Source organism: Erpetoichthys calabaricus, chromosome 1, assembly GCF_900747795.2.
Source record: "Erpetoichthys calabaricus chromosome 1, fErpCal1.3, whole genome shotgun sequence".
In the NCBI taxonomy this organism is placed as follows: Eukaryota; Metazoa; Chordata; class Cladistia; order Polypteriformes; family Polypteridae; genus Erpetoichthys; species Erpetoichthys calabaricus.
Window position 1 is genome coordinate 185,331,528 of NC_041394.2, and position 19,702 is coordinate 185,351,229.

At 36.5% G+C, this 19,702-nt stretch overlaps 2 protein-coding genes across 2 annotated transcripts in view; one reads left to right on the top strand and one right to left on the bottom strand.

The window, feature by feature from the left end:
• LOC114658053 (bcl2-associated agonist of cell death-like) overlaps positions 1-19,702 on the top strand; it is a 695,521-nt gene that overhangs the window by 116,124 nt on the left and 559,695 nt on the right. The gene's annotated exons all lie outside the window — the stretch shown is intronic.
• Positions 1,078-19,702, bottom strand: part of dnajc4 (DnaJ (Hsp40) homolog, subfamily C, member 4) — a 211,008-nt gene continuing 192,383 nt past the window's right edge. The window contains exon 7 of the mRNA XM_028810010.2: positions 1,078-1,397. Coding sequence (XP_028665843.1) covers positions 1,301-1,397 — 97 coding nt within the window. The 3' untranslated portion in view covers positions 1,078-1,300. The remainder of the gene's footprint in view (positions 1,398-19,702) is intronic.

The following is a 19,702-nucleotide window of genomic DNA, read 5'->3' on the forward strand; positions in this document are numbered from 1 at the left end:
AAATACACTGAAATTAACCGCATATTGGTTATTAGTTTAAGGCATCTGATTGTAATCAACCTGTAACCATATTAACAGTGGACAGAATGGCCAAACTATTCCAAATACCATAGGTGCTTTAGCATTGTTACTCTTAGTGCACCACTCAGAGTATTTTAACCCACTGTATCTGAGTGTGGAATCACAGCTCTACAGCAGCTGACCGGAAAGAGGATTATTGGGATATAGCATCTAGCACAAGCTGCTGAACTTCTCCCATACTTCAAAAACTTCAGAACCTTTCCTGTTGGGACCTCGCGGATCAGAAACAGTTTCATCCTAAGAGCTCTAAACGCATTCAATCATTCCATCAAATGCTCCTGGTAGAACTGTTTGTACTGATAAGTACAATCACCTCACTGTAACCTTGCACTACAGTTGTAATATTGCACAACCTGAGCAACTTTATGAACCATTTGCACTATATGTACATGTATATTGTACTTATACTTTCATATTATATATGTTTCATTATTTTTTTTATCATACTACTAATATCATACTACTACTAATATTATTATTATTGTTGTTATTTTATCATTTTATATGAATATAAGTTTATGGAGGATTTGCATATTGAATCTCATTGTACCATACAATAATGATAAAGGAATTTCAATTCAATATAAGAAAGTGCATATTTACATATGATGACTGTCTTCTAAGTTGATTTAGATTTCCAAGCGGTATCTTCTTGGAGCTCTTGATATGATTTTTAAGATGAAATGCAGTAAAGTATGTATATTACATTATACAGACGCATTTTTAACTTCATTTAAATAATGTATACTGTTAATAATTAAACCTGTGAGGAATGTGGTTGCGCAGCAGTAGCAATGAACTGGATTTTTTTGTGCGTTCTCACATTTCTGTATTTGTCTGTACGTCATGTTTTAGTGTGAATTCTATGCATGGCGTTATACATGAGGCCCCAGGTCTTTACCCAAACTAACAAGTTGAAATTGTCACTTAGTGCTTTAAAAACCAAATACTTCAGCCAGGTGACTTTACAATTGTTAAGAAAAACAAGAAACATAGTGACAAGTAAATTAAGACAAACAATGTGTCTAATGCTTTTTAGTCAGATATTAGTTTACACTGCAAATTACTTGTGAATAATGTAAGTTTAATACAGAGCAAATATCTAAAAAAAATAAATTTTAAATATGCAAAGCCCAATGCCTTCAGCTAGAATATTAACTCATCTTCTATTCAAAACCCACACTTTTCATGAAGAATTCTCTATTTGTATGTTTACAATTTATTCATCTTTGCTTCCTCTTCTTAGTTGATGCTTTTCGATAAATTCAGCGTGCTTCTTGCGAAGGATCTCTTGCTGCTTCTGGAAGCCATTTACCCTAGAACATATGAAAAGAAATATATTACAGGTAGATATTAAATAACAAAACAATATATGCAATATTCTAGAAAATGAGGCTTAGGTCACAGAGCGTAGATACATCACCAATGTTCTATTCCTTGCTGATAGCTACCAGTTTCAGTTTACAGTAAAGCTAACAAAACAATCAACTCTGCTGATGTCCATCCCAATAGGTATCAGTGTGTTTGGCAGCTCAGTTTTTTCAATCAGCATTCCTTTTATTGTGAATTTCTGCCTTGCTGTTTATGGAAATGGATAACACATTTTCAGGATCTTCCTGTATTATGAACTACACAATCAAGCACATTTGGAAAATGTCACAAAATGCCTTTCCTTTTACTACCTGGTTTGAACTTGATGACAAGCTTTCTGTGCAAATCGGTCAACCACTTTCCTTACTTTTTTTTCACACATTATAAAGTTTATAGGTTCCTTGTTGTCATGAAAATAATTAGTTGATCCAAGTGCCACATAAAGATGGCCCAAGCATAATATGACTAATTAGGATAAATTATACTCTGGCTGAATTTGAAAAAACAATCTCTGGAAAGAAAGAACTGAACAGCAACAGTCTAGGGGGACTTGTATAGCATCTACCGAAAGGGGAATGCCACCAGGGCTGTACCAAAGAACCTTTTCTATGTTTGCTGTGGGACGAATCAGAATGAAGGTAGGGACAACAAACAATTGAACCAGGCATAACCCTTATAATGAGTTATAGCAGATTTCATACTTCAACCTGTTCACAAAGATGTTTGCCTTGGACTTATTTGCCTCAATGACTTTACTAATGTATACCAACTGTTCCCAATTTTCATAATATTTTGATTGATAATTTGATCATATTTTGATTAATATTTTAGAATTATGTCACTTATAATTAATAATTGTTTTGTTTTGGTAGAGTAATATATTACTTTACTTTCCCGTTTTGTATTATTAATACAAAATTTGTCAGAATGCCTCAAATCTCCCAGACTTACCACTGTTTATAAAGTATTGTACCATATAACTTCTCCCCAACCTTCCCTTCTATATTTATAACCTCGGTCAATTAGGTGTAGTAAAAGACAAGCAGGAGTTAAGTTACAGTTTAAATAATGTATTATTGATAATATTAATAAATAATAACAATATGCAAAGTACATTTGAATATTGGCAACCATATAACCTGATAAATGGTGATGTTAAGTTTCAGGCGGCACACAGACTTGTTTGTTACTTTAAATGTCTCTAGTTAAGTCCTCATTTTGTGGTCAGCTTTCTTCAGAACAGGCCAATGCCTGTCTCAAAATGGGTGCCGAGCTGTGCTTTTCATTGTGTTGTTCGTTTCAGTTCATGGTGCATGGGATGGTCTTTCATCAGTTTGGTAATAGAGAGAGAGGGCGAGGTAAAGCAAGCAAATTTATAGGTTTTCTGTCCAACCCCTAGAGCCAATAGGGTGTTGTGGTACTTAAAGGCTTTTGATACAAGCCAATTCGAAACAGCCATACTTCAGACAAATGGAGGAATAGAACACCTTCACACCCGCCCTCCAAACCATTTGTTAAGGTAAAGCTTAGCAATTAGGCAGCCTTGCTTTGTGTGGGGGTTGAGAGAGAGACTTTAGCAGAGAAACACTAGACTTGTTTGAGGCACTAACCCCACAACCCTGTCATAAAATTACCCTAAAAAGGGGGAAGGGGTTCTTAAACCATCAAACCATTGCTGTTATTATCAATAATGTAACACTAATATTACATTGCTTTGTCTCAGTTACAAATAAAGACATACAAAATATTTATCAACTTGTATGCAAAATTTCACATCACAATAATAATGCATCATTACAGTAATAATAAGCAAGCATTCTAACACTGAAAATAACATGCAAATTTACATCACTTGTCTCTCCACCATGTACTGTATGTACCTTCCACACTCAATGACATGACCAGATACCAATTTTTTATTCTAGGAATGTTATGTTTACATTATGCTGCAGCTTTTGACCAAAGTAACATGAACATCATAACTGCACAGAAGTCTGGTTGATATCCACCTATGGTTGGAGTCATGTTAGTTTAAGTAACTTGCACTGAGACATCCAAAGGATTGAGTCAGGGTGCGGAGACTGAAGCAGCACTCAAGTGGTTTACAATCCAGCCACCTTGTTACAAGGCTGAACTATCTAGTAAAAAATACCATGAGGTCAAGATGTTACCTGAAAGGTCTTCATAAAATTACATACAAAAACTATGGAGAGTATGGAATATCAGGTATTGCTGGAATGATTTTAATATACTGATAAAGAGAGTTAGATACTGTACTTTTCAATAATTCAATGACTGTCTGGAAAAAAAACACTAACTATTCTGATGGACATTGCTGCATTTTTTTTTCAACATAAATATGACAGTGTGGACTTTCTTACCCAGTTTTTTTTTCACACCCGTTCGACTGCATCTTTGCTGTACTAATTAGGGCATTTGCAAACTAGCTGTACTGAATGTGAGCATATTAATAAGAATCTGAAAACTGACTTAAGCCCATTTAGTTTGACTGTATTTACCTGTGTACATACAGTATTTTATTGCTATGTTTAGGTACATAGGAATAATTCCATTCAGTTCTATTAAGATGAACTATTTCTTATAACATGATGTCAGTGTTAAGTATAGCTAGTGGACAGTCAGCAGAGAGAACTGATGGTTGCATTGTAATCAAAACAGGTTAATAAGAAAGGACAAAAGCAACCGTAGGGATTAATATAACAGAAAAATACATCTAAGAGAGTAAAGGGAAAATATTAAATTGTAAGTGGAATTTATTTCATAACATATAATCGACAGTAAACAAGATTAGGTTTCCACTAATGACCCTGAGACAATGCAAGGTCAGTCAACAACATTACACTTCCTCAATATGAGTGAGTACACAAGTGTACTCTGTGAGGGTCTGCAGTGCTTTCCTGGACTGTTTCCGGATTTGCATCTATTGCTGTTCCAGCTCCTGGCGACTATGAAACAGATAGGCAGGTGTGAAAACAGACAAATGGTCCTACACATCAACAGCATTCTCTTTGTTATCAGCCTAACACTGTCATTGATATGCTATATCTTGATAAAACTAAACTAGTTAAACATGTGCATTTCAAGTATTTGTAAATAGCTACTCCCACACTCAGTCTGTCACCACCATCATCATCAGCCTGGAAATTGACACAGGTGCAAAATCTGTAATTACCCTGGTTAATAAAACGTGGCTTGTTCTTTCAAGCGCACACACTCTTAAGTGTAAAAGAAGTCCCTGCCTTCCTCTTCAGAGCTTTATTGTTGGCATTTAGCATTATGCTTGGCTGTCTCAAAGGTTATCTACTCTAGTACTGAAGGTAAGTGGCATTACCTTTGTGTGGCATTTGACCTTTCCCAAACAAAAGATAATCGGAACTAACACTCTAGGTGTCAGGGATTCTTTTTTTGGGGAGGGAAAAGGCCTTTTTGTATAAAATAAACTGCTTTGAAGTGCAGCCTCAGTGCAAGGCTCTCCAAAAATCTTTTGTTGAACAATAAATAATTCTTAATGATAAAGCGGGTAGTACAGCTGGTGATTTATTTAGGTATTCTGTAATTTCCAGCATTATGGAGGAAAGAATGACTTGAAGATATTCATACGGACAGTAAAGGGAAAGAAACATGTTTTGTTTATGTTTTTTTTTTCTTCTGGGAAGTCAGCAAATAGACAGACGGGCAGATAACAAGCCTGAAAATGGATTTACTAGAACAAACAAAGGGGTTCCTTTTATGCAATTACTCTTTGGCATAATACAATTTAACACTCAGGATTACAGAACTCACTCTTTTTTTTTGTGTGTGTGATTTTAAATAACCAAGCCTGGTTTTAGCCACTATTATTAACTATTCTATAATGTATTAAATATAGTGATAATAAAACTAAGATATTGAACATGCTGATCATATTAAGTCATGTTTACACCATTAGATCTTATGATTCATTCTGTTATCCTAAATGGTATAATAAATATGTTTTCAGATTTATCACATAAGGAAGACAGACACTTTGCTATAGTTTCTAATTATAGTTATACTATAATTAACTGATGTTATTATTTTGTGCCAATACAAATAAATGCCGCAAAACAAATCCTATGCTCTCACTGGAAATCTCCTGATCTCTCTATAGTTATGGGCTGCTTGATCTGCATTTGTTGTCTTATCCCTGATTTTGGTTTCTGATTTCTCTTTTTCTAAATCTTGTTTCTTCTTTTGGGCTTTCTGTGTCTGTTATGACTTTGTCTTCATTTTACACAGATATGAATGACATTGGATCTATTTGTGGCTCGTGTTTACCAGGCAGACGTGGGTTGCGGGCTCAGTAGTTGATTTGCTTTTATTATTTATTTTGAGTGTTTGGTTTGAATTGTTTTTCATGACTCTTGGATTTTATTGAGCTTTAACAAAATGTGATGACAAAAAATTGGCTCATATTACTCAAGATATATCATAAGATATATCTTACTATAGGTTTTTATAAATGTTAAATAATGCCCACAGTGTGCACCATACAGTATGTTCAATAAATTATTATTCAACATGTGATCATATTGTTCATATTTATTTTAGACACACAATGTAATGATACATGTACAGTAAGCAAAGGGATGTTAGGGTAGAGCTATTTATATTAAATGCACCAAATTTTACACACAAAAAACACAAGCAGTGGAATCTTCAAATGTTTGTCCTTTGTATATCATAAAAAGATAACACTTCTTCTAGTAATTACTTCATATAACATTTTAAAAGTGATGCAACAAAAATGAATAAACAAGACTTGTCAAGACTTGACCACTTTGATCACAGAATAGGAATAAAAAAGTTTCACAGGGGAGGGTGGGATTTTAGGCCCAGTTCACTTTTTAATTTTAAAATTTAAGATAGTATTTTAACAAGACTTATATTGGAACAAACAGTTGCCGAGCTATATTCAATGCAAAATCCATATCTGTGGAAAGATAATGAGTTGTGAAAATGACATAACAATTCAATCAATTTTATTCCGTTATTGTCATTTTTTCTTCAGTAAAGACTGACACAGAGTGCTTGCACAGATTACAAATTGAGAACTATAACAGAATACAGACTTCTATTTAAATCACCAGTACATACTGTAAGTCTAGTCTAGTCAGTTGGTAAAAGAGGAAAGAGGGATAAAAAAAGTTTAGTTAACAGCATTTCTGAAGAAATTATACCTGTGGTGGTCTATGTTTAAAACAACCCTGAGCATTCCAGTAAAAGCAAAGAGTGAAAAAGCAATGGGCCTGAATGAAATAGGATAAGAAAAGATTTATTTTTCTTAACTCTCAGTGTTGCAGTAAGTGACACTTGAACATAAATTCTCTTCTACTATGCCACGCCTTTCAGGTTCAGAACATACATTGTATGAGCGAGTACACACACACACATGCACACATATGCACACGTACACACACACACACACAAACCATTTAAGCATCAAGAAGGTTAGAATAACTTTAGAAAAAAAATGGACTTTACTTTTTAAATTAGACATTGTGGCACGTGGCTGGGGGTGGTACCCAGCCGGGACGCCCAAGAGGACCGGAGGAGGGCTCATGCCTCATCCAGACCACAAGGGGGCAACCACCCTGGTTGCTGTGGGAATCACGGGTACAGAGCTTTGAAGTTCAACCTTGTAGGGGCCCGTGGTCACTGCCAGGGCGCGCCCCAATGCCTGGAGAGCCCCGGACCTCAGCATTTCCGCCACACCAGGAAGTGCTGGGGGGAAGAGGAGCAGGGACACCCAGAGTGCTTCCGAGAATGCAGCCAGCACTTCCGCCACACTGGGGCGTGTTGGTGGAAGATTGCTGGAACACACCTGGAGCACATCCAGGGGACTATAAAAGGGGCTGCCTCCCTTCATTCAGGGCTGGAGTCAGGTGGAAGAGGACGAGGTCTGGAAGAGGAAACAGGCGGCCTGAAGAGAGGAAAGGCATTGTGGAAGGGCCTGGACTTGTGGGGTGATTGGTGCTGCGGCACTGGGTTGTGTGCTTCATATTCTGTGTAAATATTGTAAAATAAACGTGTGTTGGATGATATGGTGATGCCCGTCTGTCTGTGTCCGGGCTGCTTCCCACAACATATACAAGTAACATTAATTTAGTGTGTGAAAATTGTTCTCTTTTAATCAAGTAAATTGTAGCACCATAACTATATGATATCAACAAAAGAAAACTTCTTTCGGCTGCTCCCGTTAGGGGTTGCCACAGCGGATCATCCTCTTCCATATCTTTCTGTCCTCTGCATCTTGTTCTTTAACACCCATCACCTGCATATCCTCTCTCACCACATCCATAAACCTCCTCTTAGGCCTTCCTCTTTTCCTCTTACCTGGCAGCTCTATCCTTAACATCCTTTTCTCAATACAGTAATCCCTCGCTATATCGCGCTTCGCCTTTCGCGGCTTCACTCCATCGCGGATTTTATATGTAAGCATATTTAAATATATATCGCGGATTTTTCGATTTTTCGGGTTTCTGCGGACAATGGGTCTTTTAATTTCTGGTACATGCTTCCTCAGTTGGTTTGCCCAGTTGATTTCATACAAGGGACGCTATTGGCAGATGGCTGAGAAGCTACCCAGCTTACTTTTCTCTTTCTCTTGCGCTGACTTTCTCTGATCCTGACGTAGGGAGATTGAACAGGGTGGCTGTTCGCACACCTAGACGATATGGACGCTCGTCTAAAAATGTTGAAAGATTATCTTCACGTTGCTATCTTTTGTGCAGCTGCTTCCTGAAACGACATGCTGCACGGAGCTTCGCATACTTAAAAGCTCGAAGGGCACGTATTGATTTTTGATTGAAAAACAAACTCTGTCTCACTTTGTCTGCTCCTGACGGAGGGGGTGTGAGCTGCCGCCTTCAACAGCTTTGTGCCTCGGTGCTTCACATACTTAAAAGAAAAACAGCCCTATTGTTCTGTTTGCTTTTCTCTCTATCTCTGTGACAGTCACTGCTCCTGACAAGCACTCCTTTGAAGAGGAAGATATGTTTGCACTCTTTTAATTGTGAGACGGAACTGTCATCTCTGTCTTGTCATGGAGCACAGTTTAAACTTTTGAAAAAGAGACAAATGTTTGTTTGCAGTGTTTGAATAACGTTCCTGTCTCTCTACAACCTCCTGTGTTTCTGCGCAAATCTGTGACCCAAGCATGACAATATAAAAATAACCATATAAACATATGGTTTCTACTTCGCGGATTTTCTTATTTCGCGGGTGGCTCTGGAACGCAACCCCCGCGATGGAAGAGGGATTACTGTATACTCAGCATCTCTCCTCTGCACGTGACCAAACCAATGCAATCTCACCTGTCTGACTTTGTCTCCCAACTGTCCAACTTGAGCTGACGCTCTAATTTACTCATTTCTAATATCAACAAAAGAAAACACAAGAATCATATTACATAAATGTATTAGCTTGCTCTTTGGCTACATTCTGTGCTTGGTAATTATCTTGCTTTTTCAGCCCACTTGCAAACTGTATGTACATTCAAGTTATGTATTAAACAGAAGAAGCAAAAATAAGACATTCTAGTCATAAGCCTATCCACTTCCCCGTATTTTCTTCACTATTGGGAAACTTTTTTGGTTTTTGTAAGTTAGGGCACCTTACTAAAAGCCTTCACATTTCTGAGCTGAAAAGATGACATTTGGGATGTTTTGTGTGTTGCCAACAGTGGGTCAGTACTGACCTAAAAGACATGGCAAGGAAATTATAGGATGTATAAATTTTTTACTGTTCATTAGTTAGAGAAAACGTAGGAAAAGTCACAAAATTTAATCCTGATGAGATAATATTTAGGGTGCTTTCACTGATTTAAATTATAAAACCAGATCATATTTGGTCCAAAGTCATTGTAAGTATTAAGAAACATCTACAACGCACAACACTGAAATAGGACATGCAATATGGTCACATTCACTTCCATTCTGCAACAGAAAACATTTCACAATTAAGAGGTCACAGGTACATCTTTCAGTGTGTTCAGATTTGTATAGTGGTATTGGTTTTATATTTGGTGGGTTGTATGATACTCTTGACTACACCTTAGGTAATATAGTATAATAAAAAGCTATTGATATGCTCTTTATATTTATTTTCAGCAATGGAAATAGGGAAAATATTAATTGCAATATTTGCAATTGAAATGCAATTGAAGCTAGTTTGCAATTTGTTGCAGTTGAACACCACCAAGTGCTTATGCTGTAAAGGTTCGGTTAATTGGTGAGTGTGAGCGGGCCTGGCAATGAAGTAACACCCTGTCCAGGACTGGTTCCTGGCTTGCACCATTTGCTTTCAGGATGGTCTCTAGCTCTTCACAATTCAGGATTTATTTACATGGGTTTGAGAAGGTTATGTCTGCTTACAAATTAAAATTCAAAATTTTCATAGGAAAAATTTGATTACTTACTAAAGTTTAAATCTTTCCATAATTGACAGAGGAATGGATTATTTAGAAAAGGTCTATTTTCTCTTAAACTACAGTAGTAAAAAGGCCTGATTTTACTTGCTTTGGTTTAAGTATATGCATATTTTGCTATGGAAAAGTATGAACAGATTGTGTTAATACCTCTGGGTTTATATTATCATTATTTATTCAGCCTGCTATAGAGATAAACTATACAAATAAACCAGATGTTTAATGAATATTCATTTAAAATGTTTATGAAACAGAAATCTACCATGGTTTAGAATACTCAGCATTTATTAAGCAGAAACTGGTATCTAGGTTTTGCAAGAAAACGATAGGCTAAACGATCTCCAAAGGGAATACATTAGGTCATAATATTGTAAAGGCTGAGGAAGCTGCAAATTAAACATAAACAACTAAATGTGTGAAACACACTGGCTACACTAGTCTGTCAATTCAGAGAATAACATTCAGCACAAAGGCTGAATAAAAAAATCAATGCAGCATGCCAAAAGCAGAGAACATCCTAGATTTACCCCAATGACACGAAACCTCAAGTTTTACAAAATTTATAATACTTTACATGTCAGTTATACTTTCAGAAAGATGCCATCCATTCAATATTTCTCTTCCCTACTGTCTTCAGTAATAAGTATGCCATTACTGTATGGCCTATGACAGGGCTACATGATCATGGTGCATAACTTGAAAAGAGCTAAGACCTGTCATAATTATGCAGCTCACAACCTTATCCATAATTTTAATCTGAATATTTATATCTCTTATAATACCTAGATAATATGCTGGAAGCTCCTGGTGAAAACAAATCTTAACTTTGCTTTCAAAAATTATTATATAAATTAATGAGATGAAGCTTGGACACTAACTTTCACCATCCAAACCTTTAAATTGTATTTGTTCTTCCAATGAGAAGACAATTGGCAGGCTACGGGGCACAAGGAAAAGGACCAGCATATGACAAAAAACAAAGTGGCAGAAATAGAAACACTAATAAATAATGATAAAATTAAGCAAGGACTGACAATGAAATTTATAGTAAAAAATAAATGCAAATATGAATATAGCACATAAAAATCCCAGAAGCAAAACAGTACTGTGAACAAGGAAATAATGAATGTTTGAGCTACCAGAAGTCAGCACACAGTTTTACTTATGACTTCTGTTATCCTACAGGAAATATAATAGAATGTCCTTATAGAACCAGTGTGAGTCAGGAGGAGAGCTAAGCAAAATACCATTCAAGTTGAAAATGCTACAAACCAAAGAACTAGTAATCCAAGGTGAAAAATGTTAATGTAACAGTCCCAAACCCAAATAATCCAATTCAGTCACATGGATGGGCGTTAGCCGCATGGTAGAAAACAGCCCTAGACAGTGCTTAGCCCATCACAGAGGCCCACTCACATACTTATCTCTCTATTATAAAAAAATCCTGGGAGAGAATGACTAGGGAGACGAGACGTGATCTTCATGATCACGGAAGACACTTAAAAGACCCGCGAGACAAAAGAGATTGGCCATGGAGCATCTCACGGGGACCTTAAACATGAGACTTTGTGCCAAGAGATTGACCCAGGACCGTCTCGCGGGGACAAAGAACATGAGATTCTTGCAAGACATGCCCTACTTACAACCAATATCAAATAAGACCACGGGCAGCAAACACTCAGTCGTGTCAAGGCTTTGAGCACACACAAATCCAGGGCTTATAAAGCGTATAAGGACAATACGTTATAGATGAAATGTCGACGACTAAGTGAAGAAGAAAGAGAAAGAGCAGCGCAGAGAAAAGAGACTCAAAAGCGTTGGAGAGAAAAAAATGAAAAAAAGAAAAAGAATAATCTAGGTGCAAATTCAGAAAATAAGTAAAGTAATAATCAGTCCGGAACAAGTGGAAATGAAAAAAAAAGCACGTCCAATCGGGCTCAGAATTAAAAAACAAAGTATAACTTCATAAAGACGTTCAAAAACGTTGGCGCTATACACATGCAGAGCAGGTTAGAGATTCTGAAAGCAGTGGAATTCGAAAGGCTCAAAAAAAACGATGGCGCGATACACATGCAGAGAAAGGTAAAGAATATGAAAGCAGGAAAATTCGAAAGTATTGTAGCGTCCCTTCCAGGTTGAAGCCTTTTTTTTTGGAGTGACTGTTAGGTTTGATTGAGGGAGGGCAGAGTACAGCACAGAAGACTGACAGCGGGGTATTGATTGCTGCGGTAAGGGGGGTCTCGGGACGGGAGGAGGGGGTTGGAGAGGGTGCTAGAAGGTTGTGTTTGGGGTTATGAAGTCGGCATTCTTTTTCTTGATTGTTCAAGTAAAACTTTTGTGAGACTTTACTACGTCTGTCTTTTTTTTTTTTACTTCTTCTCTTTTCGAGCCAGACGCGGAGGTCGCTACAGTATCAAAAAAAGATAGTAAAGATCGCATTAGCACAAACAAAAGGAAATTATTACTCGAAAAAAAGGTAAATAATCATTACGGACCAGGTGTAATTGAAAAAATAACAGGACAAAGCGAGGTCAGAAATAGAAGACAAAGAGTAGAAAACAAAGTAAACATCATAAAGAGGTTAAAAAACAAGGGGGTCAAACACATGCAGAGCAGGTTAGAGATAATGAAAACAGTGAAATTCAAAAGACTCAAAAAAAAACATAGGCGCGAAACACATGCAGAGCAAGATACAGAATATGAAAGCAGAAAAAAACAAAAGTGTCAAAACAAAGGCAGTAAACATAGCATTAGCGCAAACAAAGAGAAATTATTACTCAGAGAAATAATGAAAAGGCTGATAGAGATCGAATATATGGACATAGGTGATATGTCTGAAGTATGTAAATATTGTAAGGCTTTGAAGTTTAAGTCAGAGAATTTCAAAAACGGGGTTTACCTCACATGCATTTATTGGTTACTTTGCAAAAAAAATTATTAACTGCTGATGATGTAGATTGTTTTTTCTCTGCTGAAATTCCAAACAGAGAAACCTATCCTGAATTATGGTACAAAGTCATTAAACACATGTCTGGACCTCATTTAAAAGGTTCAGCATGTTGGGACTCTAAAGATTCCAAATATTGTTTTTAAAGAAGTTCTGAAATAAAAGTGAAACTAATGAAATAGCAACAATTCAAAGAAAAAAAAATCTTACAAGTGTGTATCTGGAAAACCAACCACGGGGGTTGGCGAGCAAAGCGAGTAGGGGGCAAAGTCCCCAAGTAATTCTAAAAATGAATCTTCAAGTTTAGGTTTGATAAAAACAAATGCCTGAGCTACAGTACATCTGCCCATTTGTTAACATCTATTGACATATACTGTTGTTGAAATGAAAGACAAAATGCAGAATTATGTTTTCTGACACAGAATAGCATCAATTAACAAAATAAAGAAAACACTTTAATAAATGAGGGAAAAAAGTGTATTAACAGCAGCTACTTCTATAAAGATGGCAACAATGACACCACTAAACAGCATCCCATCATTCTTTAGGTCATATATAAGGCTAGGCATGCCCATTTTATCATTATGTTGGTTTCCAAGTCTCAAAAAAGGAGAGAGTTTATTGTAAGGATGTGTTGGCAATGAGCTGTAGTCATGGGACTGCACAGCATACTAATGTGTTGGAAGGACCAGTAGCTAAGCTGATGTTGAAATAAAAGCTGGAGGTGAAGACTTCATCAGATGCTTGTGATGTGATATGAGGAACAAGGTAAAACAAATTCAGTTTACTGTTACATGTACCTAGTACAAGGGCATTCTTACTTGCATGTCTCCCATACTGACAGCAGTACAGCAGTATACAGTTAATACAACCTTATAGTTATAAAAGATGTACTCATGTAATTGTCAGTGTGAGTTACTGTTGAGTAGGCTTACAATTTATAGGTATAAACTGTCTTTGAGTCTAGTGATGTGAGTGCTGATTGTCCTGTATCATGTGGGTGAAGAGAAGGGAGAAGAAAATGACTGTGTAAGATAATAAAATATAATAAAATTGTTTGCAGGTCTCAGGCTGTGTGAGTTATACACTGTATATTCTGAACAGAAGGGAGCTGCATGCCTCCAAAATTCTATACAGATCCCACCTTCCTCTGTAATGCTTTGCGGATTTAGAGCTGAACTGATGCTGTATCAGCATGTTATGTGAGTTTGGATGTCTCTGTGCACATGTAGATGTTTGTGTGCACAGATGGAGGCATTTGGGCTTTCCTGACAAAAAATAATTTTTACACTAATAATGCTCATTTGTTAGTAAAGAGGTACAAAAGACACAAGCAATTTCTACTGAACAGTGGAAAAATTTTATTTGTTCAAATAAGTCTCCACAGTATAGTTGGGATGCAAAAAAGAATTCTATATAGACTGAATTTTTTTTTCTCTTAAAGTGAAGGATTCTGGTAGCTCTGCTGTGGTGTAGAGTGAGTTTTGAGGTTCAGGAATTTTCTCATGTGGAAGGTAAATTTTAATAAACTAGCAGTGATCGTCTAAAGATGTATCCTGAATGCATTGGAATCTTCTGGAATGACAATACCTCCCTCCCCAGGATCAATGAATGGCCTGAGGTACATGAAATAAATGTAATACATGTGACATTGCCATTCCAGTCATCCTATCCCAAAAGAATGAAGTCTGCAGTGGTAACTTTGAACGTTTTTTTCCACTACCATCACAATACTAAATGATGAAATAGTGTTTCACCCATTTGAATCCCTTTAGTGCAGAGAAGTTTAGGCCAAGGTGCACTGAAGTTACGTAAGTGGAATTAAACTTTAAGTATCATATTATTACATCTTTTAAGTATGAAATCAATCTTGTGTTGACGTCCAGGTAACACCTGCATACCACTCACCCTGCCAAAGTGGTATTAAAATAAACATAACCATCTTACCACAGTATTTGTAATCAAAATATCCTACATTCATAGACTTTTATGTCATTTTATGCATTTTCTGGCAGGCACATCTTTATTGTCAGACATTATCAGAAGCTCACAGAATGAAAAGTACACAAGGGCATATTATAACGCTTAACTTGTTTTCATCTTACTGCTTAAATAGCATTTCTGTAAGTTTAAACTGAGTGAGGACTAACTACCAAATCTGAAAGCTGAAGGTGAAACTGAATTTGTGCATTCTCTAACACAGGCATGTGTGGTGTTGGCAGGAATACATTGATCACACAAAGAAATAGTCATTTCTCAGTTACTTTTCAAATCAATGTGTACTAAACAGACAAAGTGTGTGTTTAGCAGCATCAGAGGAGATTATCTGATAACTCACCAGAATGCATAACAAAAAAAAAAAAAAAAGAAAAGAAAATCCAGTTGGAGTAAAAAGCCTACACCAGACTACGTAATGCTCTGCCTTGGAATAAGACAGTGCTTGTTTTTAATGAATGGGGTCAGGAGATGAAATGTAGTCAGGATGTCAAGCCAGGGTCAAAACCAAAAATCAAACTAATCTGTCATCAAAATAGAACCTTAAACAAAAATCAAAGACCGTAATAACAAAAAGTTTCTTAGCCAGAAGGAGTTTAAATTGCCAAAATCAGACAATAAATGTTATTATTTTTCTCCTAAACTTGCATGAGCTGAGAATGCATGTGACAGCATTTATACATTCATACCAATTATGTCATGGTGGTTGTGGAAAGGTTTGGCATAGCAATGGGGGATGCAGGAGTGCCATTCATTATATCTCCTCCATTGTGGTGTACCCACTGTCACCTGAAAGATTATACAAGCTGTTTGTAAAGCACTAAACTTAATTGCAATCCATCACACACAGCATGACCGAGAAGTCTGCTTTCCATTCTACTAAAATAAAAGAATCATGGGTTGAGCCAGGCCACCTTGCAACTACATAATTCAAGCACATTTGAATGTATCAGTTGGATATTAATTGAATGAAAATATTTACTATTTAGAAAAGCAAAATCATTCTGTGATGGTGCCTTCATTGCAACATGTGTAGTCGAGTGCACCAATTACATTAGGAAAATCAGCTTCAAATTACCTTTTGATCTTGGATTGCCATGCTGAAAGTAAGGTAATTGGCTGAATCTGGGTAGATTCTTAATTTAATCTTCACATAAGGTAACATGACTTTGCTCAGGAATGATATGCAAGAATCTAGTCCGGTCAGTTAGAAAAGTGGCCATAGCCAAAAGCCCTACAGTTGTTAAACCTGTAACAGAACAGGAATTGTGTGATTTCTGCATGATAGTCTCTGTAATGTAAACTCCAACTCAGCACACAACTCAGAGGACAGCCCTAAGAATTCTAAATTTGCTTATAAGCCAGTCATCATCAAAAAATGATTGCAACCCCTGAAAACTCACTCCTAGTGTAGCCTGACATAGGTGATATCCTCTAAAAGAGCTAACACTGATTTTGTCAGTTATGTCATACAACATAAAACACACTCTTTATATCAACAAATTACATAGACTACACACTCAGTCAATAAGCATTAAGCATATGTATTAAGAGAACATGTCAATTACTGTAACTGTGATATAGTTTGTTCAAGAACATCAGAATGTCATTTACGTGTTGTTGAAATGCACAATGACACCAAATTTTCTGTTAACTTCACTGTTCTGCCACCTCGAATTGATAAAATGTCAATACCAAAAAGTCTGCATAGGATTTGTGGAGAGTCAAAGTTTGCCATAATGTTAAGCCAGTCCCAAATGAAATAGTTTACTCATATTTTCAAGCATAAGCACATTCTATATGCGATTCCCTGGGTAGGCCAATAAACCATATCATTTGCTGATAATTAGGATGATTTTTGTGAAAGGCCTAGATTTTTCAGGAGAGATAGGCAAGGCAACATCCAGGCCACAGGCTTGTGATCTAAAATCACAGGCTGTTTTTTTTTAATCTCTATTATTATTCTGTAGCTGCTACTGAAAATCACTTTTGTGGAGCATCTTTAAAATTTAATCATGAAACAAATTATGAATAACCAGGGCTTAATTAGCATAGTCACACCAAGAGTTAAAATCAAATCCTCCACTGGGATACCTATATGAGTAACCTAAATCAGAATGTATGATATAGTCAGGCCTTTGTATCTGCAGGTTCTGCATCTGCAGATTCAATCATCACAGATCGAAAATATTCAAAAAATCCATAGTTCCAAAAAGAAAAACTTCAATTTGTGACACACCAAGCATTATGCTGAATCTACACACATGAAGTAATCTGTAGACATACCCTGCTGTTACCTCCCTCCAAAGGACTTGAATTAAATGGCTCAAAGGAGTAACATTACAGCTCCTATATGGCAAGCAATTACTACAGTCGCTACACTGATCTTCAGTTGGCTACCTCAGCCCACATGAAGCACCCTTGCTCTACTCTGTATATTGATCAACCCTTCCTTATGAAGGAAAAGCTCTTTCTCACTCATCTATTCTACCTCCACTTCTAAGTGCTACCAATTGCAAAGGTGGGAAACAGTTTCCAACTTTACACCTCCTGCAGTACTGTATCTCTTAAACAAAACACAAAAGACATATACATTTTCAGGAACATAAAGACACTCAAACAAAGAAGACTAAACAATACTAACCAAAACATTAAAATGAAGTTGTATTTCTTAAAACTGCTGGCCCGACCCTTCCCTAGGCCAATCAAAGTGAGTCCGTCCATCAGGCTACAGACACCTGGCCAGAGCATGGGCTTTACACTTAGGTAAGGTTATCTTTGTGCGGCACTGCAAACATACAAAAAGTTATGAAGGATAGCTTGGATGTCTTGGACGTACCAAACAAATGGCTTGGACACAAACAGACTGCCTGTAGGTAATTAGTACGCTGTAAATTAAATGCCAAAGTTTCAAGTAGTGAAACTATTATCAACAGGAACATGTGTGAGCACAATGGCAAGCACTGGCCTGCGTTTCTTTAAACAAAAATTCAGTTGGCAATCCCTTGGCACAACACTCTGTGTTTGTTTTTGTTGAAAAATTTCTCCTAAAAAGCAATTAAGTGGATAAAGCAATCCCATAAACACTAAGAGAAACCATAAAGTGCTATCTCTCAATGAGAAAAAAAAATCTTAGTGAAAAGTGGCATGTTGCTCGCCAAAGTAATTATTACCTAAACAACACAACAGCTATTTACATATAATTTACATTGTATTAGATATTATAAGTAATCCAGAAATGATTCAAAGTATGTAAGAGAATATGCATACATTATTTTGGTATCGGTGGCGTGTCCTGGAACCATTGCCCTGTGGATATGGAGTGCCAACTTTACCAGCTCAAAAGCATCTTTCCTGTTTGCTAAACATTTACACTCTTGGAAATACAGCTGCTTCTTAAAATATATTAAGTACAAAATCTGATTCGTCTTCTTACTGAAACCTGACATAATAAATTGGACATTACTCCTTCAGATGAGGCAGCACCAAATGTTCTTATATTTCTTCATGCATCAGGAGATACTGATCATGGAGGAGGATAATTATAAATGATAAACTCCAAACTGCTTCAAAAACAGTAGGTGGATTTATATCCCTTGAAGCACTTATATTAAATATTAAAACAGATTCCAGCACAACTGTAGCTCTAGTCTACAGACCACCAGATCCAAATTCATAGCTCATAACTGACGTTGGCAGCCTTTAATCTGATTTTCTTACAAATTACGATCATATAGTGTTGATGATGGGTATTAATATCCACATAGATGTGGAAAATGACACTTTTAGCAAATGTTTTCACTAACCTTTAAACGCACTTTTCCTTGATTGTCAATGGTCTGACTCATTGTCAAAATCAGACATTAGGTCTAATTATTACTTACAGAGTGGAGAGTCAACATTTAAATATCATTTCACTAAATGTAGTTATCTCTGATCACTCATTTTGATTTTGCTTTTGTCCTTACCTTACTAGATGGGGATTCCAAACTGTGATGCAAAGTACAACAAATATTAGCAGTGCAGATTTTATTAACTTTTTAAATGATAAAATTCACCTCACAAACTAAATATTGCATTATCAATTCCTGCCTCTCTTTGCACGTAACACTTTAGTAATTTTTCAAACTTTGTAACTAGACCCTTTTCAAACTTACCTTTTCTTTGTAAAATACTTGAAAACGTATTTGTCATACAGCTTCAGACTCACCTTATATAGCATAACTTATTTAAGAAATTCTAATCTGGCTTTTGAAATGGTCACAGTACTAAATGGCACTAACCTATTTTGTAAATATCATTGTAATATCTTCTGATGAAGGATGTTAGATGCAAGTGCTGTTTTAGACTCCACTGACCACTCTGTTATACAGACTAGAAAATTCATTAGGCTCTCAGGCACTACTTTTGCATAGTTTAGTTCAGCGTTTTTTAACCAGTGGGTCACAAGTTTGTTTTGTTTATAATTGTAGTGGGTTGCAACAAGTTGCACAGGGTAACAACCCCCCGTGTTCTAACAATGGAGCTTGAATCACGATGGGGTGGGTCGCAAAAAAAATAAAGTGAAAAAAGCGGGTTGCGACACCTAAAAGGTGGGATACACTGGTTTAGTTTACACTTAATAATTTGATTTAAATACGTACAGAAATTTGCTGAAAGTACTTCTTTTTCTTAGGTGTTTTCTTCAATCCAAAGGTTTATAACCATGGCTTTCCACTTCCCCTTATCCTCTGCATTTCTCTTTGCTTTCCCCCATTCTTTTGAAGCTGGCCATAGAAGCCCTCCACCATGTGGCTGACAGTACTCTGTCATTATATTAAAAAGTTAAATATGGAGGCCCA